The 27,668-nt window shown below is 45.7% G+C and overlaps 2 protein-coding genes across 5 annotated transcripts in view; one reads left to right on the top strand and one right to left on the bottom strand.

Moving 5' to 3' along the window:
- The window catches only part of LOC130158659 (integrator complex subunit 6-like), a 41,866-nt gene extending 30,294 nt beyond the window's left edge, over positions 1 to 11,572 (top strand). The window contains exons 10-19 of one of the 4 annotated variants that reach the window (XR_008825433.1): positions 2,263 to 2,357; positions 3,104 to 3,214; positions 4,896 to 5,111; positions 5,596 to 5,719; positions 6,292 to 6,434; positions 6,797 to 7,028; positions 7,794 to 8,186; positions 10,048 to 10,141; positions 10,561 to 10,862; positions 11,301 to 11,572. Coding sequence is in view for 2 of the 4 variants with exons in the window: in XM_056359502.1 (XP_056215477.1) it covers positions 2,263 to 2,357; positions 3,104 to 3,214; positions 4,896 to 5,111; positions 5,596 to 5,719; positions 6,292 to 6,434; positions 6,797 to 7,028; positions 7,794 to 8,186; positions 10,048 to 10,141; positions 10,561 to 10,660 (1,508 nt within the window). In the remaining 2 variants the exon portion in view is untranslated. Of the gene's footprint in view, positions 1 to 2,262; positions 2,358 to 3,103; positions 3,215 to 4,895; positions 5,112 to 5,595; positions 5,720 to 6,291; positions 6,435 to 6,796; positions 7,029 to 7,793; positions 8,187 to 10,047; positions 10,142 to 10,560 lie in introns of all 4 variants that reach the window. The other 3 variants (XR_008825434.1, XM_056359502.1, XM_056359503.1) reach the window with 3 other exon arrangements.
- A 10,204-nt stretch (positions 11,573 to 21,776) lies between these two features.
- On the bottom strand, positions 21,777 to 27,275 carry MMGT1 (membrane magnesium transporter 1). Its single transcript, XM_056359573.1, has 4 exons — positions 26,602 to 27,275; positions 26,074 to 26,126; positions 25,022 to 25,125; positions 21,777 to 24,071 (listed from the first exon to the last, which is right to left on the bottom strand). The coding sequence occupies exons 1-4, from the start codon at positions 26,681 to 26,683 to the stop codon at positions 23,909 to 23,911; spliced, it is 402 nt and encodes a 133-aa protein (XP_056215548.1). The 5' UTR covers positions 26,684 to 27,275; the 3' UTR covers positions 21,777 to 23,908.
- Between the last annotated feature and the right edge of the window lie 393 nt (positions 27,276 to 27,668).

The raw sequence follows: 27,668 nt of genomic DNA, 5'->3' as shown, positions 1-27,668 counted from the left end.
TTTCCCAATTATCCAGTGCTTTTAGATCCCTCTGAGTTTAGAAGTGAAAGGAATTCTGCATTAAATGGACTATACAGAGAGTAGTACCTGAAAGTTAATAGATGGAATTCAAACTAACCTACAAAAGGATTTTACACCACTTTCGGATTTTATCTACAAAAATCTGGGATTTAATATATGAAAGACATAGTTAACTGGGTTACTGATTGTTTGCTTATTTATATAAATGATTATGTGCAGCCCAGGGCACAGTGGAAAGTACATTTCAAGTGCCTGTGTTGCAATCTGCTGACAGTGTATGTCTCAAACTCTCCTGGTAGAGGCAAGGTAAGATGTTGATGATGATGTTCTCTTTGAAACTTGTGGCTGTGTTTTACCACCGTGACTGCCTTCCTTTTAGAGGGTGAGTTCGTGCTCTGGGGATGCTCTCATTTTAAATAGACAAATCTTTGCTGAAGCTCTGCTTAGATTTGAGAACTTGGATAGCGAAGATCAGGGAGGTGCTTTTGCATTTGATGTCTCGGATACGGCTATGCTGTGGATTAAGAATCATAGCTGGCTGAGCATTATGAGCATCTGTGCTATTTAAGAGTAGTTGTGCAGTTGAACTGCAGGCATTATATACTGGTCCAGCCTTCACGGTGCAGGAAGTGAGACAATAATAAAGTGCTGATAAGAGGTTTAAGGTTCAAGGCGTACTTGTAACCAGCTTGCAGACTATAAAATATTAGGGTGTACTATAGTACTGAACATTTTACATTTTGAATCTTTTTTTGCTTATTTTGGGAGAGGGATATAGTTTTAACTTCCATTTTGCTGCCAAAAGCTAATAGGCCTATAGGATAAGAGTGGATGTAATTTTGTATTTGCCATATGTCATGATATCATCACAGGTTCTTCTGGATAATAGTGCTAAGCATATGGTATATTGAGATTTTAAATGGAGTTCTAACTTGTCCTTTCCAACTCCACCCCACTTCCTTCAGGCCAGGAAAGAGAACAAGTAGCATCTGTAGTGTGCTTTTTATATGTGATACAGAATTCATTTAGATTGGAAAATACCTGTAATTGAGTGTGGTTTGACTGAGAACTTGGAAAATTGTATCTTAACATCTGTTCGGTTTGTGCAGAATACCATGCAAGTCAAATTTTCTTCTCCAAATATATCTTCCTGAAAGCTCAGTCTGGAGAAAACAATTTCCTTGCTGCATCTGTCTTTCGCACACCCTCTTCTGTGCATCTCTGTCTCCTACAGCTCTCTGCAGTTAATTTTTGGACATCCCTTTCTCCAGTCCTGCATATCCTTCCATTAGCCTCACTTTGCCAGCATATTACAGCCCTACTAAGGAGAAGCTTTATTTCAGTTTATAATTTGCAATTTTGAATGATAAATTGCAGGATACTGTGTTTGTTTTTGATGTTCAGAGGTCACTGTTGCAGTTTATAGCATGCGTGACAAATAGGCACATGCTTCAACTCAGTGATCCCTAAATGACCATATGCACACCTCTAGTGCAAGCAAGGTATTTCTAAAGTGGTATCCAAAGGAAATAATCTGTCTGGTTGCCCCTCTCTTAAAGGGCAGCTGTTTTTGTAGCTAATCACTGTCTCTTATCTGTGTCCGTGGGAGAGTTTGCTGCTCTGGCAGGAGGCAGGCAGTGTGGCTGGAGGTACACCCGTTTGCTCGAGGGCAGCTGCTGCTGCCGCCTGCAGAATCCAGCAAAGCTGACTAGAAGGACTCCCTGTTCTGATGTTTATGGGGTTTTGCTTTTTTTTTTTTTTTCTTTCCCTTTGATGCCCAAGAATTTTTTTTTTTTTACTGGAGACCAGAATTCATCATACAGGTTGAACAAAAGAAAGCTGGGCTGAATACGGAAATTGAAGCAAATGGGTGGTGTTTGGTTTTATCAGGTACAGGGAGTCCCTGATGATGCCAGAGAGAGGCAAGGGAGGTGAAACGCTTTAACAGGTGGATCTGTTGCACCTTCTGTGTTGCAAGTAGTTGCAATTTAAGTCTGGTGTACCTTGTAAGTTTGCTTATAATGAGGACTTGTTCTGGACTGTCTACTGCAGCTAGGACTGGGGATTCACAATCCTTCAAACCTAAGGTTAAGAACAGTTTTTATGGGGAAGGTCCCCTTGGGGAGATGGGTGGAGGGAGAAAAGAAAAAGGGGGGAAACCTGGCACGTTCAGTTTTGGATTGTGCTAATGGTTTGGGACTATATAAATGAAACCTTCTTTTGTTGTTTTCCTTGTTGCAGATGACTTGTTTAAGGTTCACAAACTTAAGCCAAATTTGAAGTGGCGACAAGCTTTTGACAACTACTTAAAAACAATGCCTCCTTACTACTTACTGGTATGTTCCTTTCTCATTTCATCCTGCTGGGTATAATGGCTGGTGTGACCAGAGTCCTGTGCATCATACCTCTTACTAGTAAATTTTGTTTACATAATTAGCATGACATTTTAGGTAGTAAACGTTTTGCTTTGCAGAGGTATGTACATCAGGTCAAATGTTTCTAAGAAATAATAAATTTCTAGTAATGTTGAGTAACAGTAACTATATTAAGATATTAAATGTGTTCTCTGTACATTAAATGTTATATAAGCTTTGATCTAAAGTACTTCAGATTGTTCAGAGAAACCCAATTTGGCATTTTTGTAACTTTGATAAGGAAAACGCAGATTTGTTTGTTAATGAGGGTGTAGTGCTAGAATTTGGGAAGCTGATACTAAGAGAACTGGCTGGGCCAAATAAAGGGTGGGGGGAGGCACTGTGTCACCTTTTACATGTAGCTTGGACAATGCACCTCAATATGGACTTGCATCATCCCGGCTATTCTGGTACTGAAGCCTTTGAGTGGAAATTGCCAGCGGCACCACGCTGTGTGGTGTCTTGGTGATGTGGCATAACGTCCATTGCGAGCTAGTTAGACTACCAAACTCATGTCACATGTTATCTGAATAGACTTGAATTTTAGTGGCCAAAAGTGGAAAAGCTAGAGCACTAATCTATGTGCCTTAGCTTCCTGTAATTGATCTTATAAATTTTTTTTTTAAAGACTTATTCTCTTACTATTGTGTATTTTGTTTTCCTTATAGCCATTAAAGAAAGCCCTAAGGATGATGGGAGCTCCAAATCTGATATCAGATAATTTAGATTGTGGACTTAGTTACAGTGTTATCTCTTACCTTAAAAAACTCAGCCAACAGGTAGTATTGATAAAACCTTTGCAATTAGAAGTGCGTTGATTATTTAGTTTGTGGTAATCTTATTATAAAGCAGTTAATCCCTGTGGGAGTTCATATGGGTGTACAGCGTATATTAATTGAAGATTGGTGAGAATTTCCACCACAGATATGGATGAATCCGGAGTGGTTCTGTAGCCAGTGGTTGTGCCTTCTGTAAGTGGTGGAGAGGAGTGCGAAGGAGACCTTTTTGGCTATATTTTAACTATCTGCTAGACCATTAAACTCCAAAGATTATCACTGATTGGATTCATGACTGCTCTTGCCATTGTTTTTCACAGCTGAAGTCAGAGGCTTGCTCTCAGTCTCATGTTTATTTTCATGTGTGCCTTGGCAATGTGTATGTTCCAAAAAAAAGGCATACGTTCTTGTCCACGGGGAATAAAATCATAGCTCAAGCTTTATATTTGAGCTTCCTATTTCCTTCAGGTCAAATTCATTCTGTGTGTTAAGTGTGACCTGGTGGGAAATAGTCCTACGTATCTTTTTCTCTTTGTCAAGAATGCCATTTCATGTGCAACTGTCTCTGAAAGCCATGCCTGCTTAGCACGAATCATTCTTAAAAGAGTAGTTTAATGTGTAGAAGTCGGTGGGGAAGCAGTGCAGCCTTTAAAATCAGAAAGAAAAAAATCCTGCACCTTAAAGAATGCACAAAATACATTCCAAAAGCTTCTGAATTACTGAGCATCTATTAGACATACAACTTCCTGTGATATTTTGGTAACTTAATGATACGAAAATTCATATTATTTATCTGCAATATGGAGTTGGAATGGCTTGAGACGGCTGTGTTGTTTTCACGGACATTCTTGGCACTTGAAACAGTTTAAATGTGTTGGATGCATTATAAGCTTCTGTATAGGGACAAGCAATTCCAGAATTCTGCTGTGCTCCTCCTGTCTTAAAATCAATTTCCCACAAGCAATGAAGCAAACTCGGCAGAGAATGAGATCTGGGAAGTGGGTTGCAATCACTGTGGGTTTTGGGGTTTTGGTTGGTTGGGGTTTTTTGGAGGTATTGCAAGGGGGTAAAAATCTTACTTTGAATACAGTAAAAGCTTAATACAGTAAAATTATCTGTAACTATAATAAGAAATTTGTGCTAATTGAAGAAGTAATATGTTTTTAGAAAATTGCTGGTGAAACAAATTTTATTTCTCTTAAAAACTTTTCTCCCTTATGTTGCATACAGTACAAACTGTAGTTTGTAGGTTGTTACAAAAATGAAGTCTGAAATTATGTTACTATATCTGAACAATGCTGTTTAAGATGCGACTTTACAGTAACCTAAGGCATCCCACCTTCCTGCCCCCCTCCCCTCCCCTTTCCCTTCAAACATATTTCTTCAGGGACATAAAAGTAAGTCACAGACTTGCAGCAAAATCAGGGATATTCACAGACCTCCTACTGGCATACAAATTTAGATACACTGGCTAAATATTTTTCCCATATGCTAGCACATTAGGATTTCTTTCTACTTGAGATCTAGTCTGTGTAAATCCAATATATCCCTGGGTAGGTAGTTCTCCCGATTGAGAAGTTGGGAACTAAATTTATAGTTTTATTCTGCTAGTGTACTATGGGTGTTATACTGGAAATGTGCAATGCCTGCTGATTCTTTAACTGATGGTGTGATTCCATTTTAGACAAAAATAGAGTCGGAACGGATAATAGGTTCAGTGGGTAAGAAAGTTCCACAAGAAATTGGAATAAAAGTGAAAAATCACTCCAGTGGCCTCTCCTTGGTACACAGTAGGGATTTTAAGCAACTGCTGCAAGGGATCACTGGGGAATCTCCACTGAGACTGGCGGAAATGAATGTTAAAGAATTTGCTGGCTTCCACATAGGACTTTTAAACAAGGTAAACAGCATAGTGATCTTGCATGATTAAGCAGTTAATCTCATCTGTTTTGAATGGGTAACTTTTATGGACTTGGTGTAGAAGAAGGAAGTAAACACTTTCACTGAATTGTGAAGAGTGTAGCACAGACATAAATAGTGAGAAGAGTAAATGCAATTTTTTGCACTTGATTTTGGGGACACTGTTTGAAAATCCCGTGGCAGTAAACAAAGATTACTGTGTTTTAAGTGGCAGTCTCTGCAAAAGACAACTAGTGTTCATCGAGGAATTAACATGTTTATTGTTAATGGAGCTGAAAGCCCTAACGCTGAATAAGGCCTTGTTGAAAAGACAGTCATTGAGTCTGCTGTATCCAGTTATGAAACTCAGAAGTTACTTCAGAATAATTTTTTTAATACTTAACGTTATTACAGTTCATAGAGGAATTCCTCTGCATGAGGACTGATAGGTTAACTGAATGTTACCCATTTTGTTATAAAACTAGGATTTGAAGCCACAGGCATTCAGAAATGCATATGATATTCCTCGTCGCAGTCTTCTAGACCAGCTAACTAGAATGAGAGCCAATCTTCTGAAAACACACAGGCTTATCTTGGGGCAGGATGAAGGTAAGTAGCCACTGTTCTTCGTTAACCATTTGGTTAGAGTACAGCTATTAGTTTTTTATTCCCTGAAGTAGTGTTTTCTATCCTGAGTGTGGGAGCACAAGTGGACGTTGCATCATTTGTTGAGTCAGTCAGCGTCCTTTTCTGGACTCCAAAGGGGATAGAAGGAAATTCTTGCCTTCTGTCATGTGGGATGATGTGCTTGCTTTGAATTTTAAAAATAAGTTTCATGGCAGAGCTTTCCCATATGCTAGGGCTCAGTAGACATATTTTTTGTAGCAATGGTGGCTTAAAGGAGAGAGGGGCTTATGGCATTTTACCCTTGTTAGGTGCTGGTGGTCTAAGATGCAGTTGTTAGCATAGAAATCAAACTTGTTTATTTTTCATTCTTCTGCCAATTAAGTTCAACTCATGCCAGCTTTATTTTCAAAATTGTAGTCTTCATCTCTTCCTCCATAGTGAAAAGAAATAGTAATTTCTAGGTCTTAAATGCTAACACTTGCAGTTGAAGTGTGTGAAGTCTATATTGCCTTACTTTTAAGGTAGACTAAATTAAGCTTCTTGTTCTGTTGTAGACTGCCTTCATAGTGTTCCTGTTGCTCAAATGGGAAATTATCAGGAATACCTGAAAATGATGCCTTCACCCCTTCGGGAGATTGACCCAGATCAACCAAAAAGACTTCATACATTTGGCAATCCATTTAAACAGGATAAGAAGGTATGAGGAGCCACACTATCTGCTGTATCTTTATATTTAACATGGCTTGAAATAATTGCTGAGTAGATTTTACTCTCCCACAATTGCATTTGTTGCTAACCCTGGGTAGCTCTTCTATCATGTGCATCTTTCACGTGGTCCAAGAGAAACATGTAAAGAATTACACTGATTGCAGTGGCACTGGTCTGTCTCTGGTTACAGTGTACATTAGATGTCTCTGTTCTGAGAGCTGTAAAGTGTTTTGAAAGTTACCTGGATTTTATCACAGAGGGACTTACTCCATCAATTAATTGATAGAACAGTTTCTATTTTGTACTGTTTTAAAATGTTGTGGTTTTGTGTGTGTGGTTTTTTTTTTTTAGGGTATGATGATAGACGAAGCAGATGAATTTGTTGCTGGGCCTCAGAATAAGATTAAGCGTCCTGGAGAGCCCAATACTCCAGCGTCACTAAAGAGAAGGCGTAGCATGTCACCACTGTTGAGACGGCCACAGTCACCACCTGTCGTAACAAATCATGTAGGTGGGAAAGGGCCACCCTCTGCTTCTGGATCCCCATCTTATCTGAACCTCAAAGGCATCCCAGCAAATAAAGGTATATTGAGTTGTAGTACAGCCGCTTGCATGGTCACAAGTGGGAATATCTGTGTTTTAAAAAAACACAAACAAAACCCAAACCAAACGCAAAACACCCCCTCCCCCCCCGCCCCCGCCCCGTGCCTCTGTGTGCTTTCTGAGTTGGTTCAAAAGGGTATATCAGTGTGTATGTATGCTTTAGTGTTACAAGAACTGAGTTTCTTTTGTTGGCCTAGATAAAAAGACTGCTGCTATAGCTAATGGTCTGGAATAAAAAAATAATTTTTATGTACCGTTTTTTTAAGAAAACAATACTGAACCTATTGCTAAAACAGTTTGGAGGTAGCAAGGGTTTCAGATCAGCTTTTAGTTCTCATCTGTGTACTCTGTGCTGGAGAAGGAAAGTTGAAATATGGTTAGGTTTTAATTTCCCACAAATACAGATTTTCTTACCCACCTATTGCAGCAGATGGAGTTGGAGGAAAAATCTGTTAGCTGGACTTGGGGGAAGGAAGGAGGGAAAGCATATAGTATGCCAGAAGTCATAACGTTGCAATAGGAATACAGAAAATGTTGACTTCATAATAGTGATAAAAGATGGTAACAGCCCAAAGAGAAGTATTCCTTTGGTTGTGTCAAAGGTTGAATAGAAGTATTGGAGAGTTCTTCAGCACTGTGATACCACTACACAGTACTTCAAACAAGAAAGGATACAGAACTGTTTCCTCCTGGTTTTTTGATACTGCAGTTACGCACTAGTAAGATACATATTTTTAATTTGTAGATACCAATAACAGTGTTGTCCAAGATGGCAATGGAGAGAAGAAAGCAGAAAATTGTCAGTCACTGGAAAAGGAAATGGATGGCTTACCTGTGCAAATGGCTGCTTCGGTTCCAGCTGCTGTGGGAGAGGATGAAATGTTACCCAATGACTTAGACTCTCTACCTGTTGAATTCAATTGTTTAAGCGAAGATGGGTTGGATCATAAACCTGGTACCAACGCGCTTGTTCGAGGGCCTCTAAATTACAGTGTGACTGGAGATGACCAAAAACGGGCAATGGAGTCTACTTCCGAATCTGTGCCAAATTCATTTAAAATAACACCTATGATGTTGGAGGGAAACAATGCTGATATCAAAATTAAAGTGATGAAAGAGGTTCGCAAACCTGGAAGAAGTAAGTTGTGGGTTTGGGTTTTTTTTTTTTAATTAATATATTACACATGGTGCTAGAGAGAAGACTCTTGAAATAAGGAGGTATTCTCAGTATACATACAACTTCAGATTCTGAGTAATTTCTGATTGCGTATGAGCAATGGAGGGACAAAAAAGGAGGAAAGTTCTTGCATGCTGGGCAGGTGAGTTGAAGTTTAGGCAGCAGTACTTGGGAAGTTGAGTGCCAAGTGACCTTGTTTGCCCTTGAAGGTAGTTTAGATGGTACAAATAGTACCCTGTGAAAGCACCTTTTAGAGGTTCTGGTTTTGTTACTGATGATCTAATGAGACTAGATAGACTGCCTTATGCTGCACCGCACTTTGCATACGCGTGTGTAGGTTGCTCCGTGCCTGTCAGTACTTCCTTTGGAGGGCAAAGGCATATGTAGCTGCAAGGGTGCGGCTTGTAATATGTTTGAAAGGGAATCTTAACAGATAATAGTGAAGTGATACTTTTTTTTATTTTGTGAGACAGTGTAATTACTGATGGAACACTTCGCAAACTCTTACGAACTGAAGACTGAAAATTAATTTATTTTTTTTCTTTTCCTGTAAAGTTTGATAACCCCTGAAAATCTAAAACGTTGTGAGGAAAGCAACTTGCCTCCTCAGCTTTTGTTACATGTTTTGCCTATAATTCGATACAGGATCAAAACCAAAACAGTAATCTGAAACTCCAACTAAGGTAGATGCTGTAGGTTTTGCCATAGGCATAATCTGTCTGGTTTTTTCTTAAGTCCCTTATGTAGTTTGTCTGAATTATTTCTACAAATTAAACTACTGAATATTTTTCTAATACATTGTCAAGTGCCAGTAATTAGTATAATGGACTGTTCTTAATTCTTTTGTTAACTCTGATCTTGCATTGCTTTGCCAAAACTTCATATTTTGTTGAGGCATATAGTCACTGTGGCAGAATGAGGCTACTGAGAAGTGAAGCCATTTTTATGTTGCATCTGTATTTCATTTTTAAGATGTTTTAAAACTTCCTGTTTGGGTATGTCTTTTCTTACTGTTTTACAAAGTGGCCTCATCTAATCTTATATCAAATTCATGTCTAGTAAAAGATGATGTAGAGTAAAATAGTACAATGTTCAGAATGAGTTACCTGCCTTACTGCAGAGTTCAAGTGGTCATCAAAAAAAGAAGCTAAATAGTAGTGGGTTAAATATACACATATATTCACATTTCTGACCGTATATCCTCTCTGTACCTGCTGCATCACTCTGAGCAGGCTCTTAGTCGCAGCACCATAATACCTTCATACTGGGTTCAACTTTGGAAAATACTGAACCAGTGCTATATTTTAATTTGTTTCTAATTTAATGTGCCCATTTCATTCTTTTGCTGTGGATGTATTTCCTGTGTACCATATTAACTGTGCTCACACCAAGCATTGATAATTATTCTGAGAGAACTAATCCTAACCTGTGCTTTAAGAAATGACAGCTCAAGGTTAAAAGAGGGCTTGGTTGGCCATATGTGCATATTAACTGATGACACTGTGGTCAGGGAGATACGAAGTTCTACCTAGCCTGCATTTTCTGAGGACAGATGTTTGTAGCTGCTGCTCTTAAAGAGAACCTAATTCTTCGGTGCCATGTTTGAATACCAGATCATCAGTATCACTTCAAATTATTGGCATCACCTGCTTTCTGTGCATAAAGCTAACGTGGGCTTTTTTTCTTGCCTTGCATGTATTACCATACACAGATGCATGAAACAGGGCTTTGTTTTTTCGTTTGGCTGTTAAGTTTTATTGCAGATGCATTTACAAGATTTATTTCTAATGTATGGTTGGATTTTTATCTTTTTTTTTTTTAGATTATGAAAAGATTTTCTCTCTTCTTGAGGAAGTACAAGGACCTATGGCAATTCAGAAATATTTCATTGAATTTGCTATCAAGGAGGCAGCAAGGTTTGTGTAGATACAAATTATTCCGAGTCGTAAATTAAATGTTAATTTAGGTCATGGTAGTAAATCATGAACTTCTGCACTGACAATATTTTCTTTTTGACCATACTTCAGTTCCTATAGTTGTTCTAGTGGTCAAGCTACCATTATATTTTTCGTAAACTGTCTTCACTTAAAGTTTAAACGTGAAATAGAGAGGTGGGTTGTTACTGAAGACCAATCCAAAATCTGGGTGGGCTGGGGAAGGGTGGTTGTATTAAACTAAATTTTCTGGTCATTCTAATGCCAGAAATAAAGCAAGCTCTTTCATACTGGAAACAGAGAGCCTTTGGTAATATGATTTGTCATGGCTGAATAGTCTTGAGTTATTCAACTGTATTTTTTGAAGAAAAAAATTAAATTGCTCTCCCTCTCTTCTGTAGGTTTAAAAAACGGGTCTTAATACAACACTTAGAGAGAATACTAGAGGAACTAGAGTTCAACAGCCTACCCAACAGAGTTAATCATGTCAACAGTAGATAATAATATACCAGCCAGACGAATATGGACCAGGAATGAGTTTGCTGTGCCGCAGAAGAGTGGAAGAGGATGTAGCTGCTGCCCTCACCATCTTGGCAGCCAAGTGATTTTACTGTCGCAGTCTGAGAAGAAGCAGTGGAGCTTTAACTTTAAGAACCTCTATCGGCAGAAGCTGGGCTATAACCTTAAGGATTTGCTATGAAAGGTGTGGCTTTTTTCCTGTGGAGGGTGCTATTTGCTCAACAGGCTGAAGAAAATAACTATTGCTGCCCCTCCTGCAGGTGATGAGAATTTACTCATTTGAACGCTGTCATTAGACATTTACGTGCTATAGGCAGCAGGTTGCACTAAAATGGGGCACTGTCAAATGCACACACTGTCTGCATCGTGGAGAGAGCCCGTGTGTTCCCCAAAAAAACCCTCCCAGAAACACCTGCACTGGTAAAATTGCATGTTGCCACCACAGAGACAAGGGTCCTGTTCCCAAGAACTGCTAGCCATGCCTTTAAACTTGAGATTCAGTGTAGATTGAGAGTAAAGAAACTGCTATTGTGTTAATGAAAGCTAAAGACAGCCCTGTGACTGTTACCACCCGATGGTCACTAAACAATCTACCTCAGACTCTCTTCTGTTTTGTCTGCAGACATTATGAAAGTGCACCTGAGGCTTCCCAGGTCCCCGACTTCAGTTCTCTTTCATCCTGTGAGGAGGACGGAGATTCTTCAGGTGGCCTTGGCACACGCTGTGCTTTGGAAGCACTAAAAGGAAACGCTTTTAAAAACGTGTATTTTAATGTTCATACAAAAGAGATTATTTTGAACAGTATTGTTACCAGATCACTAATTTGATATTTTAACTGTATAATTTTTTTGGAACATATGTATATATAAAATAAACCATTTTATTAATTTTTAATAAGTGCTAATCTGAGGAGTCTGTAGCGGGCAGCACTGAGTTCCTCCAATTACTGTTACCAACAGACTGCTAATATTTTTGTAAAACCAGTGAGTAGTGCAGCTGTACTGCAGCTGAACCTGATTTTGCATACCCTGAAACACAGCTTGTGGTGATAGTTGCAGAATGTGTTCGTGCCCTGGAGCACCTGCCCCATCACTCCGCTTAGCCTGCGTGGGGTGCACATTTTTACTCAGTATTAAAGGCACTAAGTTCCAATTTACCAAACCCTTGGTTACCTGAGCTAGTATCCTCTCCTCCGTTCCTCTTGCTGTTTTGTCCAAAGGTAATCTTATAGATCGCAAAACATACAAAGAAGACTGAAGCACCTGCATGTAATTATTTTTTTTTCCTTTAAAGCAGTAGCAATAATGTGCCAGTCGTAAAGCAGCTCTTTGGATAATTGTGTATTTTCAGTTGTTCACACGTAATATCCTCTCATCCTCTAACAGCTTTCTTTTGAAGACAGGTTGAAGTTGTGCTCATGTTAACTAGCTCTTTACCTCCTACTGCAGATATCCTAGAGATTCCAGTTGACTAGCCAGCGCATGAGAGGCAGGGAAACAGATTTTAGCTGGTGAGCCTGTACTTCTCTGTTCTTAGTGGTATTTTTAGTATTAGCCAGCCTGTGAGACATCTTTTCCATCCTCTCTGAAGCAGTGGCCTTCTGGAAAGATGCAGTTTGACCATTGGAATTCTGCTAGTGAAATTTAAGAAGAAAACAAAATCCAGCAACAGCAAATCTCTGTCACACTGTTGTATGAATGAAGTGATATAGGGAAAGGCATTGCTATAAATGTACCCTAATTCTTCTCTTAGAAGTAGATTTTATTCTTCTGTACAGCCAAACATTTTTTTAAAAAAACAGAAATAGCTTGGAGTGATACAAAGGGGGATTCACTCCTTCAGAATCGTTGTCTGGAAGCTGTATGTTGCCATGATAGACCTCCCATGGCTAATGTTGGACTCTTCAAGGGAATTTATTTACGGAGGGTTAGATATACTGTGCATATCTCATTTTAAAATGGCCCGGTTGCGTGGATCAAGTTGCATGTAATACGCTATTTTTGAAATAGTAGGTGGTAAGAGGAGACAGCTTTCTTCAATATAGTTAATGGCTATTTAATTTTCTTTCCTGATGCCAGAGACAGTCACTTGATCATAGTGTGTCTGAGCAGGGGCTGAGCTCTTAACTAGTGACCTTGTTAGTATGTAAACCTGCTCTTCGACGTGATGCAGTTGGCTGCCAAATTTGCTGCAGGAAGCTGGTGACTTTCATTCACTTGTTTGGAATCTTGTACTTCAGAAGCTATCAAAATAGTCCATTTGACTACAAGCAGTGAGAATTTTTCCCTTACCCCACCATTATTTTATCTGAATAAATTGAAACTGGATCAAAATACCGGAGGGAAAGAAACTTTATAGTGAACTGGACATGAGTCTTCATAAGAAGGAAGGAAGATGTGCCGTCCTCACAGGTTGTGTCAGTGAAGAGGTGAAGAAAAAGGAGCAGCAGTAATTCATCCAAGAGCGCCAAAGTGTGTCCCGAATCGACCACAAAATGAACATCGCTTGCGTAGGAAACAGTAAATGCTCCATGACTGTGTTAATGAGACTCTTAACGGAGGTAACTTGTTGTAAGACAAGCGGCCGTGCTGGATGTGGGTGAAATGTGCGTTGAACGAACACAGCTGCAAGCTTTGAATAGCACACTTGGACGTGCGACCGGGACAGCCAGGAGAGGTTACGGGAGTGTCAAGGCTTGCCTTTTCTGGGTAGAGACCATGACCCCACAAGCAACAGCTGTGTAACTGAGAGCGTGTCTGGTCTGTGTGACGGAGCCTCTGCGCAACAGCAGTGTTCCTCAGCAAGGGCTCCGGAGACGGCACAGGTCTGCAAATACGTGTATGTGTGGATGGAGTCTGGAAAAGCTGTATGTGCTTTGCTCAAACCTAGATTTTTGAGCCCTTATCTAAGGTTGAAATAATGGATGTTCAACTGGGATCTTAGAAAGTGGGGGGAAAAGTCCAGCGTGCTGTGATCCCCGTAAGGAACATTGTCTTAACACTCCAAATCGTTAAGCGCTTACCTTGCTGCTGTGGGTAGAAGGGTTGTGTGGTACTGTGGAGTCTGGATAGCTCTGTGTTCTGCTTTTTTTAACTAGGTGTCCTCATTGCTCATTACCTGTGTTTTTTCCCCTTGTAGACATCAAGGAGTTTTCCTCTTAAAATGAACCCGTAGCCATGCACCTCCCAATCCAGTCACTGATGGCAGATGCCTGTTAGGTGCTGCTGTTCCCAGTTTGTGTGTGCAGTGCGTTTATGATGGGCAAGTGTATTCTTGCCCAGCTCTAATCGGCGTCAGAAAGCAACTGTCACCTTCCAAAATAAAAGCTGCAGAGGCTGTTCCTGTGCTATGCTTGACTTTGCAGTGGTCAAGCAGTTGTGTATCTGCCTTTACAGGAAACCGTAAAAAAAAAAAACCCCAACAACAAAAAACCCAACAAAAAAAGCCCCAGACCTTTTTTCTTTTTTTCCTTGTTTTTTCCTTCCCCCCCCCCTTTTTCTTTTTCTTTTCCTGTTTTTCTTGTAGTTTTCTCCAGGTTCAGCCTCTAAAGTGGCTGGCTGAAATGGCAGCAATGTAGGGTATTAAGTTTGTTTCCATTTGTTCAGTTCTTTAATATCTACTGAGAAACTTCTGATGGAAAAAAAAAATGGAAATGCATTGGCCAACAGAAACAAACTATTAAAAAAGCCTATAAAGCTAAAAAGTGTTTCATACCAGCAACATGGCAACATCACACATTTAGCAAATGGACTCTAGAACGCTTGTCTTGAAGAATATGCGACTTAGTTAAGCTGAAAACAAGGCCAAGACACCTCAAATCTGGCAGAAATGAGGTTTGGCAGAGATCTGAAGGAAGGATGTTAGTCATTGGATTTAAAAGAAGCTGCTGCTTTCAGGTTTGCAAAAACAAGTTGAAGTCTGTCTTAAGTGGAAAGGGAAGAAACTGGAGAAGAACAATGCCTTGGGATTTAGCAAGAATCTTGTGGCCTACAGGAATTGTTAAACTGTACTTCTAAATCTGGATCTTGTGATCATTTCGGGAAGGGAAGGCTGGACTTGTCAGATGTTCCTCATTCCAGTTTGACTGCAACCTGGCATGTTGTTTTCACCCTTGCAAGTAGACTGTTGGCTTGGCTTTAGCATTGGTGCTTTTCTTCTTTCATTCAGCACTGACAGTGTGTGCACCTGTCTCTAGGTAGTGGCTAAAACGGCCTGGAATTTTGTGGGAATGCTGTTGTCCATTGTGCAGGGAACACAGGTAGGGGCTGTGGATAGTCTGTGCGAAAAGCAGCTGCTGCTTGTGTGCTGTGAAAAGCCGGTTCAGCTTCCATCTGTTCCACTTTAGAGCCTTTGTTTTAAAAGTGTATGAGATGCTTCCCCGGGCTGGTAGTGCCAACCTGGTAACTTAGCAGCTGGTTACTCAGAGTTCAGAAGAAGAAGGTGTCAAGGAAGAAGTTAAACTGTTGGTACAGCCTTGTGCTAAACTCGCCAGAAAGCATTTTCATATGGAGTGGAAGAACATAGCTGCATGTGCCTTCCCTGAGTTGGCAGCCACGTGGGTTTGCCAGGAAAGGTTGGGACCACGTAAAGAAAACAAAATGAACCTTTACCATGAGTTGGGAACTACCAAAGCAGCTGCATATTAAGATTTTGAGCTTAGGCTGAAGCTCTTAATTTATGGTGAGGTCTTAAAAGAATAGTTTGGCCTGGAAAAGGCAGTGGAATGGAAACCTCTGATCAGATTTTTGCTGGAGATTTATTTGGTTTTTTTGAGAGCTTGGGGAAGTTTCATCTTCACATCCGCAATGGGAATTTCACGGCCGTTTCCTAGTCCTGGATCAGCTCCAACAGCAGTGGAAGTAGCTGGATCCTTGGCGTCTGTATGTGCTTGCTGTCATCTCAATCACTGTTGCTCCTCTAGTGCAAGCAGTCTTGCATAATGTCCCTTAAAATATCGGGCACCTCTAGCAATTTGCTGTAATCGAGTGCTCTGCTCGCCACTGCTGAGCAGCTATTTGTGGAGCATTTTCATGGTGTGTACCTATTTGTAAAACGCAGCCTTGCAGGATGGTGAAATGGGAGGAGAGGTTTATCAAGCATTTTGGTACTTCCCAGGGCAAAAACTCTGTGTGGTCAGTTTGGGGTTTTTTTTTTTTTTGTCTGTCATCTCCAAAGTGCGTGCATATTTAATGTTAAATTTTATTTGTAAGCAGTTAATATGTAGAATATGTCAAAGAGAGGTTCAGCTGTTTGTGAAGGATGGAGTTGGAAGGTTTCCCCTCCTGCTTCATCTTGTAGCTGTGACCTGCTGCTTGTGCAGAATTGGCCCTTGCAGAGAAAGGTGCTGGGCTGCGCTCAGGTTTTCCCTGGGGAGGGACTCTGCTCTGGAGCCATCCCAGGTCTGGGATATGTGACAACAGGCAACTGCCTCGTGGTAACTGGAGCTGGATTTTTTTGCTGGATTTGTGGAAACGTAGATACTGTTTCTTGAGGTGATGGTAGGAGTGTGAGCAGTTACTGTCTGGGCACAACTTGTAAAGCTTAGAAACCTCTTTGTGTAAACTGGGGTTGGAGTGCAGGCGGCTGAAGGTGTTGTGGTCGGTGTACGCTGCTGTAGTAGCTGCCTGGTCTCTTGGTAGTGGGTGCCTCAGGATTCAAGGGTGCTTTCGTAAGTAGGACAGAAATAAAAGCGAGCCCTCCTTGCCAAGACTAAAAAGTGATTAAAAAAAAAAAAAGGCATTTTGCTGATTGCAGATGATGATAATGCAGCTGCTCAGTAGTGACATCCCAGCCATGGAAAAATAACATTGGTTCTTCAAGCTATTTTCCAGTCTGTGCAGTGTGTTAAAATCCTTCATGCACAGCTGGCACATTTAAGTTTGATTATGTTGTTGAAGTGACTGATCTGAGAGCAGCCTGGATCCCAGTTGCTTGCAGAATTCAAAAATAAGGTTGTTCCAATTCATCTGCAGTTGGTTATTTTGGAAGAGACACAAACTATCTCAAGTACTTTTAGGGCTGCTAATTAAAAGTCTTGTGGCAGTCCTCTGAGAGAGAGCGCCTTTAAAGATGGATGGAGGGACTTACCCAAGGTCATACAGTGTGTCACTAGCAAAGATGATTATAAAATCCATGCCCTAATTTGGTCTTGTACCCTGAATTATTTCCCTGGTGTTGAAAATCCCACCACAAAACAACACGGTGGCTGTGCTGGGCTGTGTGTCCGTGGGCTCCGACCTGCCAGCCTGGGTCTGTCACGGGGGGAGCGTGGGGTGGTGCTGGGGCAGGTCCCTGCAGCCAGCTGCCACGCAGAGGTGGCTGAAGTGGGTGCCTTTTGCTGGAAGTGCGCTTCTGGGGCTGGAAAAAAGCAGGAGCTTGGAAAGAAGGAGGCGGGAGGGCTGCAGAGAAGTTGCCCAAGCCTGTAGGCACTTGCGGTACTGCCTCTCCTTTAAAGCTGAGTTCTGGCTTCTGACCTGAGCTGCTCCGGTGTCTTTTTTTTTTTTCTCAGACTTGTAAAAGTGTATTTTTAAATTCCGCTGACATCCCCTGGATTCAGGGCTCCTCCCTCTGCATGCCGGGAGTGGACAGAGCATTGTAGCCGCTACCCAAAATGTTTGGTAGCGTAAAAAGGAGATTGGTGGGGAACTGATGAGCTCTGGAAGAGGCTGTTTTAAGTGTATCATAGTGAGCAAATCCTCTTGCCGGGAGTATTGTTAGAAAACGGGCAGACAAGTGCGTGGCACTTGCAGTGCTGCCGCGGCGGTGTGGCTGCCTGTTTGCTGGCTGTGGGCAGGGCACGCCAGGGCTCCGCGTGCTGGCGAGGGATGCGGGGAAGGATGCTCATGGAGCTGCTGCTGCTGCGGCTATCTCTGCGGCTGGCGGCAGGTGAAACGGGGTGAGACTGACTCTTGGGAACTGGCTGTGAATTCCCCTCAGGAAAGGCGGTTGCTGGTGAGTCACGGCCCTGGCTGTGATGGGAAACTTGCTGGATAATAGGTTAAGTGATGGCTTTTTCCAGAAGTGCACACAACAGGACCCTGAGGAAGCTCTGACCTTGTGGGGCAGCTGAAAGCAGATTTTTGCCTGGGTTCCAGGTGGCCAAATTGTGCGTTCCTGTGGATGTGAGCAGCGCAGGCTTTCCTTCCCAGGGTCTGCCTTGCACCCCTGGGCTAAGCGTGGCCACTCTGTTGAGGCGAGAGGGGGCTGTGAAAGCAAGGAAACGAAAGGGACTGCTCTCGTCACGATAGGAAACCAGTAAGAGGCTGAAAATGCTGAGGAAAGCCTTGTCCCGTTCATCCCGGGGCACGGATACGCAGATGGGGAGCTGCTCAGAAAGGTGGAAACCTGCACCAAGCCGGTGTCCTTGGGGAGGCTGGTGCACGTGCTCCGTGTGGGGCTGGGGTCGGTGCTTTGCAAGTGGGCTGTCACGGTGCCACGTGCGGGGATCTCTGCTCTGCTCGGCTCTCCCTGGAGCCGCGTCTGACGTGACTCGCCACTCTTCTTGCAGTGCCTGTGTCTCTGCTCGCCCGTTAGCTGACCTCTGCTGAGCATCCCGTTGTGCTGCGTCCCAGAACGTGGTGGGCTTCGGCCTCAATTCTGGCCCTTTCGAGCTCTGCAGTTCGGGCTTGAGCATGAGAAGCAGAGGGCAGAGCGCCTTGCAGACCTGCCCTGACCACAGCTCCCATCACGCCGGGCTGGGGGACATCTCAGCCTGCCTTGGTTGAGGTTGTCCTCTCCTGCCAGCCCTGGCCACCCAAGGCAGCAGCACGGCTGTATGTGCAGCAGACCTGGGTTTATTTGCCAGCCCTGTCGCACCCCATAGGATATGTGGGTGCCTCCCGTGCGAGATGAACATGGGTCTCGCTCTGCTGTGGTTTTTCATGTGTGATCAGGAGCTGCTGTATTCAAACAGGCTTTGAGGTAGCAGCCAGCTTCTGCCTCAGCGTGGTGGTGGTAGCTTTGACATTGAAATGGCACAGCTGTCACCAAGGTCCCTGGGAGGCATCTGTATGGGGTGGGAGGCTGCAAATCAGCAGCAGCGCCGTGGTCTTGGAGGAGGGGGAAGTGTTTGGCCCCTTCTCTTCCCTCCCCGTGCTTTGCACTGCACCGAGGAGGTGGTGCCTCACTGGTGGGGCTGCCCTTGCTGGGGCTGAGCCCAGGCCTGGGGGTTCCTTGGTGGCCCCTGTCACGGGGTGGGGATCGTGTGGACACGGGGAAGCGAGCCGCTTCTTGGAGCGCCTGCCAAACTGGTTCCTCCAAAACTGCTCTTGGATGCTAGTGGCTCATTTTGTGCACTTCTGCATCCGGGATGGGGGAGTAAATGGCTGCCTAAGCATCTGCTGTGCAGGCCGGGCGCTCTTCCTGCATCCCGTTCTGCAGCAGGGACCTCCCAGGGACGGGGATGCTGGAGCAGCCTGGGGCTCAGAGGGCATCAGTGCTGGCCTTGGCTGGCTGGCCCTGAACTGCTCTAAAACATGCAGCAGAAATACCTTGGGGGTGGAGGGGAAATTTTTTCTTTTTTTTTCTTTTTTTTTTCTTTTTTTAAATCCAAAGTGCAGTCCTCTCGCAGCACAGCATGCCTCCAGCGAATCCCGGGGAAAATGGTTCAGCCAGCACCAGTGTGGGCACAGAGGGCACTGCCAGCACCACGGGCTCCGCCTGGCAGCAGGGGTTACACCAGGGATATGAACTGGGAGTAAATAGCTGCGTCCGCGTGTGGTCTGCGGGCTCCCCGGGACCACTGCTACCGGATGAGCCATTGGTTTGATAATCCAAATGTAACCTCAGTTTTTTTTTCTTCTCTCCCTTTTTAAAAAGGCCTGGTAAGCGGTGCCACGGCACAGCCTGGGCCCCTGCCAGGGAGCCCTGGGGCTTGTGTTCCTGCCTGCGCTGCCAGGCTCCTGGCTGCTGCGCTGCTCCCTCAACTCCCATTGGCCTTTCTTGGCTGGAAAAAGGATTAAGTTAGCAGGACAGGAAAATTAATTAGCTGCCATTTTAAGGATGTAGCTTTCCTTGCTAGTCCAAAGTGTTTTGAAATGACATTGTAGCACGGAGACCAACCTGGGGCTGGTTAAAGGGCTGTTACCTGCCGGACCGGCGGGTTTCCACTGTGGTTCTCCCCCAGGTGGTTACGGCTTCGAGGTGAACCTCAAGGCCAGATCAAAGGAGTGTTGTGCCTGCGCTGCTAGTGCCGGCCGTGGAAAGCTGGTACCGAAGTTCTTCCTGCTTGTTTCACATTCAAAGTAGCTTTTCTGTGCCCTTCCCCTCCGCGCAGGCAGTGGGGGGCTGCAGGGCAAGCTGTGCCATCGCTGCTCAGATGGGGCTGGGGGACTGGGGGGGCTGCACACAGGGACCACTGCAGCCTCGGATGCTGTGGGCTGAGCCTCAGCCTTTCCGAATGGCCTGGTGGAAAACTGCCTCTTGGCGTAGGTAGCCCCCAAAAAGGAGCAGAAGTGGTGCCGCTCTCCAGGTGTGTGTGTGTGTGTGTATCCAGCTGGAGGATGTCCCCACTGGAGGTGCTGGAGACGGAAAAGGGTGGCTGTGCTGCAGCATGGAGGAGAGCAAGGGAACCCAAAGCATGGGAAGCAAGTGATAAGGAAGCCAAAAATCATTTTAGAGTTAGAAATTGCCATTCCCTGCTTTCTCCAGGGAGGGAGATGCGCTGGTGCTCCAGGGGACCAGGAAGGGGCCGTGAGCCACCGGCTTTCCCGAGAAAGCCCTACTGCAGCAGTGGGGAGAGGGCACCCCGGGCTCACCCTCACACGCAGCGCTGATGGGTCTCACGGCTGCACTTTGCTTTCCTGCGCGGCAGCGCTGGTTCCAGCGCGCTCAGTCTCTGCCCACGCGGGGAGGGAGCCACGATGCTCCTCCGCAGCTCTCAGACGTGCGAGATCAGGAGCTACTGTCACAAGCGGTGCTACAGTTCAGCCCTCGCTGAACTCTAGGAAAAGGGGTTTCTGCCAGCTGTGCTTCCACCCCAGCCTCCGATATGGAAAGGGCAAGTGACAGCAAGAAACCTGACACAAACCGTGGTCCCTGTCTCCTCACCTTGTGAAGGTCTAAACGGCTCCTGCTCTCCTTAGCTTTAAACAAAAGCCCCCCCTGAACTCTCGCTGGCTGGTGAGGAAAAGCAGAAAAAAACCCAGCAAAATTAATGCAGATTAAACCTGCTACTCCAGCAATGAATGCAATTTATCAGCACATTATTTTTAGTATTTAACGTAGCAGAAACATCGCATCCTGCAGCCAAAGCAACTCAAGGCGCGATGGCAGTGAGGGCACACGGGGCGAGGCTGGCATCTCCTCCTCTTGTCTAACCCGAGAAGCTCTTGGCAAAACTTCTGTTTTGCTTTTGAAGAAGGGAAGCTCCTCTGTGAAGAACTGCATGTTGCAAGGTAAGCACGAGGTAGCTCTGGGCGCTGGTTGAAGTGCCCCCTCCTCAGAAGGCTGCGGACCGTTTGGTTTTCCTTACCCCCGCTCGGTGCTGGATGCAGGCAGCCGCAGCGGCGTGGCAACGGGAGCCTGCTGCTCTCTCGGGTGCAAGCGTGATGGATGCTGCAGTTGAGCAAACTCCTCGAGTTCTTTGCTAACTTTTCAACCTCCCCCAACTGAAAAGCAGAACAGCGAGTGAAAAGCCATCTTGCTCAAGCCCAAGATTTTAACTGTCTCCAGCCTTGCCAGTAGGCAGTTTTCCCCAGCCACTGTTGCAACACCAGACCTTGCAGGGGCCTGTCCCGTGGCTTGGCAGGGGATTAGCGCATGGTAGAAAAGCCTTTGCTATGGTTAAATGGAAGACAGAAAATACGTCAGCTCTGCCAGATACATTAATTAGGAACCTCAAAGGCAGGCAGATCCCCCAGGCTGGTAACATTTCCCTCCTAACTGTTTCTTTTAGCTACTTGTAGCGTGCTATTTTGATTCCCCCCACTGATCTCATCTCATAGCTATGAACACCAGGCCAGGCATGCACTTTCACACAGAGCTGCTGTAATTAAGGCAATCACTTCTTGTCAATGCTAGGCAGTCACTTTTAAATATTCGGTCATCAGGGATTTGCTGCAGCAGGCTCCAGGTTGGTCAGAAATAAACTCCCAAACACTTCAAGGATATCAATTTTTATTGAACATTGCAAGATCAATAAGAAAAAATAATTTGTACAGCTTTGTGATATAACCATTGCTGCTGAAGGGTAAGGCTACTTGTCTCGAGGAGAGACTGGATGCAGCGAACAGGGTGTTCCCGGTAGGACCCGCTCCCAGAAGCAGGTGATGTTCTCCACTCACCCTGTCCCACAGCAGCACCTTCCCCCTCGGGCAGCTCCACGTAGCCTTACGGTAGCACAAATGGGGCTTCTTAGACATGAGGGGTGAGCAGCCCTGCTCTAAGAGACCCTCTGCAAATGGCTCACTGCCCACCACAGCTGCGGTATCAGTCTGGTACAGTGGTTACTGACCTTCTGCCTTGCTTCTCCCTCCCTCCCTCCGCTAATTCTGTCTTTCCTTTGAGCCTCACGAGGTCACCTGGCCAATGTTCAGCCCTTTCCTCTCTGCAGCAGCTGTTGCACAGCAGCCTCCTTCCCCAAGGAAAGGGCTCTGTCCTCAATAGAGAGCTGACCCGGTAACTATTTTTTGGTGGCCTTTGGTGACTGCATCTGGCAGGAGCAGATTTGTGACACCAGCTAGGGGGGAGCCAGGACACTTTAGGAAGTAATCCTGCAGCTCAGATGCTTTGAGCTGGCAGAGTAACCCTTTCTAACCAAACCCAGATGCTTAAGAGTGATTGTAGAGCAGCAGCTACGGATATTGCTCTAGCACTGGGGCACCCACTCCATAGGACGGGCAGAGCTAGAAAAAGAGGCTTCGGTTTACACAGTATTTTTGCTAAGCTTTTTGCCTTTGACAGTTCTTTTAACTGTTAAAAAAAAAAAAACAAAAACAAAACATTAGGACAAAAGGCTGAGTTTCTATGGTGGCAGTGAGACATCCTCAGACTAAGCAAAATTCTAGTTGGGCCCATCAGTATGTCCGACTGCCATCCCTTTGCTATGTCAGATGGGTGAAATGCCAGACCAAGAGAAATTTTAGCATTGATTCCACCCCTAAGGGGAGATGAGAATTTAGACATTGGTGAGAGTTAAGAACTGCATCATCTGTCATAATACATGAAATCAAGACAGTAATCTTAAATCAATGAAGGGCTCAGCTGGAAAAAAGAAATCAAACTGAATGGCTCTGCGGGCAGAAAAGGGCGTAGTTGTGCCACGACCAGTTGATTACTGCTGCTGTACTAGTGCCAGCAAACAGAGCTAGCTGCTGGACCCTACCCCTGGACTGCTGACAGAACAGATACTTCTTATTGATGGTGAGATACTTCTCATAGAAGATAACTTGGGAACTTGTATCTGGTGCCACACAGCATTCAGCCATCTGATGAACAATCCCATATTCACAACCAAAGGAACATAAATACAGTGGGTACACAAGCTGAGCAGAGTAGATTATCCACGTGATCAGATGTGAGCTGCCTCCCCCGCACCGGCACCAAATGTACAGCCGCACCCCAGGCAACTTGAGGCAACATAAGACAAGTTTACACTTAAACGAAGGAGGGCAACATGGAAATGATGTGATAATAAAAACCTGGGGGGGGAGGGGGGAACAAAACCCCAAACCAAAAACCTTTGCACAACTATTTTTCAGCACTGTAAAAAAATAAAAATGAAAGCAATCTTTCTGACTTCCTGTGCCTACACCAAGCAGGTCTCCCAGGCATCCTAAGAACAGGAGGCGCTGCCCCTTTTTCTGCTGTTAAGTGATGCAGTGCACACAGTATTTCTGAAGGAGTTTCATAAACTGTTGTGCAAGCAAACTGAAAAAATAAATAGCACTCAAACATTCCCTCTTGTCAAAGAACATTAATTGCAGTAAAAACTAGCTTGCTTTTTTGTTTTAACTGAAGTTAAGTCTGCTGCAACTTGGTTTAATATATGAAAATTTGAAGATGTGTTTCACAGCATAACTGTAGAATAATTTACACTGCATTGCCAATTCACAATTCAGTCATTTTCATTAACAGTGTACAAAGAAGGTCATTAGTTTATATATATATACTTTATAAAGTCTGGAAGATCAATATAAATACTGCTCCAGAAATTAAAAAAGTGTTTACATCCCCGACTTGAATATTACATCTCAGTGTCCTGGATTATTATTATTATAATCTGTAAAAGTCTTAGCGGCGCAGAGGTTCAAGTTTTCGAAATTTCAGTGACGAGCTGGATGACAAAGCATCTTGGTTTGAAGAAGAATTCACTGTGTCTGGGGACTGGAACAATACTCTACCACGATGATTAAATACATAAAAAGATGGATGGTTCCTTAATGTGTCAAATGTCCTTCAAAATAAATGTAAAAAGTCAACATCAATACTCTTTCAGAATATGGGGTTTAGAAGAGGTCAGTTTAAGGTGTACCAGCTTTTACAGACACAGAAATACAAGTTTTTCAATCCAAAACTCTTGCTTGCTTTGTAAGTTTCCTAAACCAAAACACAGAGGAAATACAAAGCCAAGCATGAAAACTACTAACTGCTCCATGTGCAGAGGCTGCCCACCCCACAAAGTTCACCCTCCTTCCTTGAGCCTAGAGGCAGTATCGCTGCACGCACACACACCAAACGTGCCAGCCTTCGTGCAGCTGGCACTTGTGTTAGTAACCTTGATGCTGCTTACTGTCACCTTCCTGTCCCTTTCTGTGCCTGAAGCTAAGGGTTTTAGGTAAATACTACAAAATACAACAACGTCAACTTTTGTACTTTTCACACTCCCCTCTCTTTTTGGAAATGGCCAGAGAGGCCGTGTCTGCCCATCCGATTTCATATCCTTTTCAAAACCTTGATTCAAAATCCCTTATTTTCTTAAAAGGCTTTCAGATATCCCACCTCGAGTAGTTTAGTGCTAAGATTCAAATAACTCAGGCTCTTGTAAGGAAGCAGAGAAAGAGCGAGCCAGGCACGCTGCCCTGTAGACTATGAGACCACCTCACGGACAGCAGTTTGTGGCTGCTGAGCTCTTACTTTGCACATAGACATTTCATTCCTCTATGAACTCTGCACAGCAGGATTTTGGATGAGGAAAAGCAAGAAGTTTATTTAATTTGTTTCAGTTATCTAATTCTCTCTGAAATTCAAGACACTGTTGGCTTTCCCAGGTGTGACTGTTCCTCTCAGTGTAACTGCCTACAATGTGCGTTAAAGAAGAACTGAGCTAAAGAGCAACTATTTCACAGTGTTCTGTTTGTAGAGTAGCAGTTAGAGGCGTTTATGAAAAGAGGAAATAAAACATACTTATTTTTTAGTTCTGAAGTGGCATCCATGTCTTTAAATTCTCCCGCGATATGTGCTATCCCATAGCAGGTGACTGCAAAGGCTAACAGAGTCTGAAGAACTATCTGTAACAGAGGGAAACACAATGCAACACGCACATTTCCTGATATCTACCCCCCCAAAAATCTCATCTTTCAAACAAACAGTGTCTCTTGTGCTTTTCATCCAGTGATAGTAAGTGCTCTACAGAGCTGGGAAATTCAACAGTAGGGAAACTGAGGCACGGGAAGATTTAATACCCCACCTATTTAGCATGGCAAATCGGTGGCAGAGCTAAGAAGAGCTTCAGCTGCCTGACAACTGGTCTGTGCTGCATGAATTGAACCAAATCACATGGCTCCTCAGCGAGATCCCTAGAACAAAACACTGTGTCCTTGTGCACTTAAGGATCTAATACTCTTTCCAAGAAGCAAGTTGGCTGCCAGCACACACTGTGCAGCGGTGGCAGCTGCCGCTCGGTCCAAACACCATGCCTGCTTGTTGTGGGTATTTGATTTCCTTACCTTTCTGAGTAAGCAAAAAATGGAATGGGTAATAACTGAAGTGGAACTAAAAAACCCAAGCAAATAAAGCAAATAAAAACAACCTCTTCCCGAAGCAGGTTGTGCTGGGATCAAATGGGTGTGCAGCCACGCTGGATAAACAAATGTCAGCCAACAAAAGCCAGAGGGAGGAGGATGTTTATGCTGCAAAGAAGGAGATGGATGCAAAAATTCTCTGAGCTACATTCAGGGAATTCCTGGACAAGATGCTTCAGGGTAGTACTTGAGAAGGAGAGGGAGGTCTGGACCTGGGGCTTGTTCCCTCTGGCAGATGTAACACAGCACAGGAAGCTGGGACAGAAAACACGGGTCCTTTTTGACAGCAGGAGCTCAAATGAAAGTGCAATTTGAAAACTACCTCACCCTTTACTCTTGCCTATCACATTTTAAAAAAAAAAAAAAAAGCAACTGAGAGACAAAACTATCCGCACAGCGTTACACCTTTCAAACATTGTAAAAACTTAAACTTACATCTATGGGCAACGTTTCATCTTCCTTTTCTGTTAATCTCATGTAAGAACGATCTGCAAAACGGAAACACAGACACGCATCGAGCCCCCCGTACGCGCCCAGCGACACAAACCCCTCGCGAACTTGCGGCCGGTCTGGGACACGTGTCACCCCCGCCGCCCCCGGGCTGCTCCCGGTGCGCGGCCGGTCCCCAGCCCCGGGCGGCCCCGGCCAGCTGCCCCTCCCCCGGCCGCAGGGGAGGCAGCCGCGCTCCGGCGGCCCGGCCCGGCCCCGCTCCCCCCAGGCCCCGGCCCCGGCGCTCCGCCCGGTCCTGCCCAGCGAGCCCCGGCCCGCTCCGCCCGCAGCCGGCCCACAAGGGCAGGGCCGCCCCGGCCGCGATGGTGCTGAGGATGATGATGATGATGACGATGATGCCGCCGCGGCCCGGCCCCCGCCCCGGGCGCTCCCCCCGGGGGCCTCCCCGCGCCGCAACCCCTCTCAGGCGGCTGCGCCCGCCCTGACCCCCCCCCCCGCCGCCCGCCCACTCACGCTGCGCCGCCGAGAAGGCGGCGTGGGCCAGGGCGAAGAGCCCGAGCCCCACCAGCCCCTTCCACACCGAGGCGGCCGCCATCGTCGCCGCCGCTCGCCCCGCCGCCGCCAGGGGCGCCCCCCGGCGCCCGGTGATGGCGTCACGGGCAGGGGCGGGGCCGGGCCGCGCCCGCCGAGGGGCGTGGCTGACAGGGCGTGGCTTTCCGCGGAAGGGGGCGTGGCCGCGCCGCCGCTTTCCCACGCGGGACCGTTGGCCATTGAGAAAAGCCAAGGGGCGGGGGCGGGCCCGCGGGGGTCCAGCGGAGCCCTCGCCCCCAGGTCGGGCCCGCTCCCCTCCCCCGGGCTGGAAGCGGGGTCGTTCCCGCTCTCCAGGTGTTCAGCCTCAAAGCCTGAGGAGCCCGTGCAAGAGGAAGTGGCGTCCGGGGATGCGCCGCGCGTGCGGGGGCAGGACCCCCGACCCCAGCAGGGCCTGGAGCAGAGCAAGGGGACCCCGCTGCCACGCGCGCGGCCGAGCCTTCACGGTCTTCCAGGCCCCCGCGGCACCACCATCGGGGGCACAACAACTCTTTGCGGGTGTTTTCTACAAACCGCCTCTGAGCGGGTCACCGTGGCGTTTCGCGCAGCCCTCGCCTCACCGGCTGCACAAATCCCCCTTGTTTCTTGCCAAACCGGGCGGGAAGTTCCCCCTGGCCGCGGCTCCTGGCGCCGCCGCCCCCCAGGACCCCCCGGCTCTGGGGAGCCGCACGTGCTGCACCCCACCCCCCGCACACCCACCCCCGGCTCCCCCGCGTGGCTGTGCGGAGCCAGGGCCGGTGCGAAACTTCTTCCTTGCTGCAAGTCTGTTGGGGGGATAATTTTTTTCCCCTCCTCACGCTCTGGCTCCCCCTTGCGAACCCCGTTTTGCACCCTCGCGAGCTGCTCTCTCCCTTGTAGCCCCCCTCTCGCCAGCCTCCCCCCTCTGCCCCACTCCAGCCCCCGCGGCCGGGCTGCCGCCCCCCTGCAAGCCGGCAGCCCCCTCCCCGCCCGGGCACGGCTCCCGCAAGCCCTCCCCGCTCGCCTGCAACAGG

Source organism: Falco biarmicus, chromosome 14 (assembly GCF_023638135.1).
Source record: "Falco biarmicus isolate bFalBia1 chromosome 14, bFalBia1.pri, whole genome shotgun sequence".
NCBI lineage: Eukaryota > Metazoa > Chordata > Aves > Falconiformes > Falconidae > Falco > Falco biarmicus.
The sequence above is the reverse complement of the archived record's forward strand: the minus strand, read 5'-3'. Positions and strand labels throughout refer to the sequence as shown.

Bases quoted from the DNA above. Each gene is read 5' to 3' on its own strand.
- MMGT1 (XM_056359573.1), bottom strand. From the start codon at position 26,683: ATGGCGGCCGCCTCGGTGTGGAAGGGGCTGGTGGGGCTCGGGCTCTTC. The intron at 26,127-26,601 runs GTGAGTGGGCGG...TCCGTTTTGCAG, and splicing joins CGCCTTCTCGGCGGCGCAGC to ATCGTTCTTACATGAGATTA. The intron at 25,126-26,073 runs GTAAGTTTAAGT...CCTCTGTTACAG, and splicing joins ATGAAACGTTGCCCATAGAT to ATAGTTCTTCAGACTCTGTT.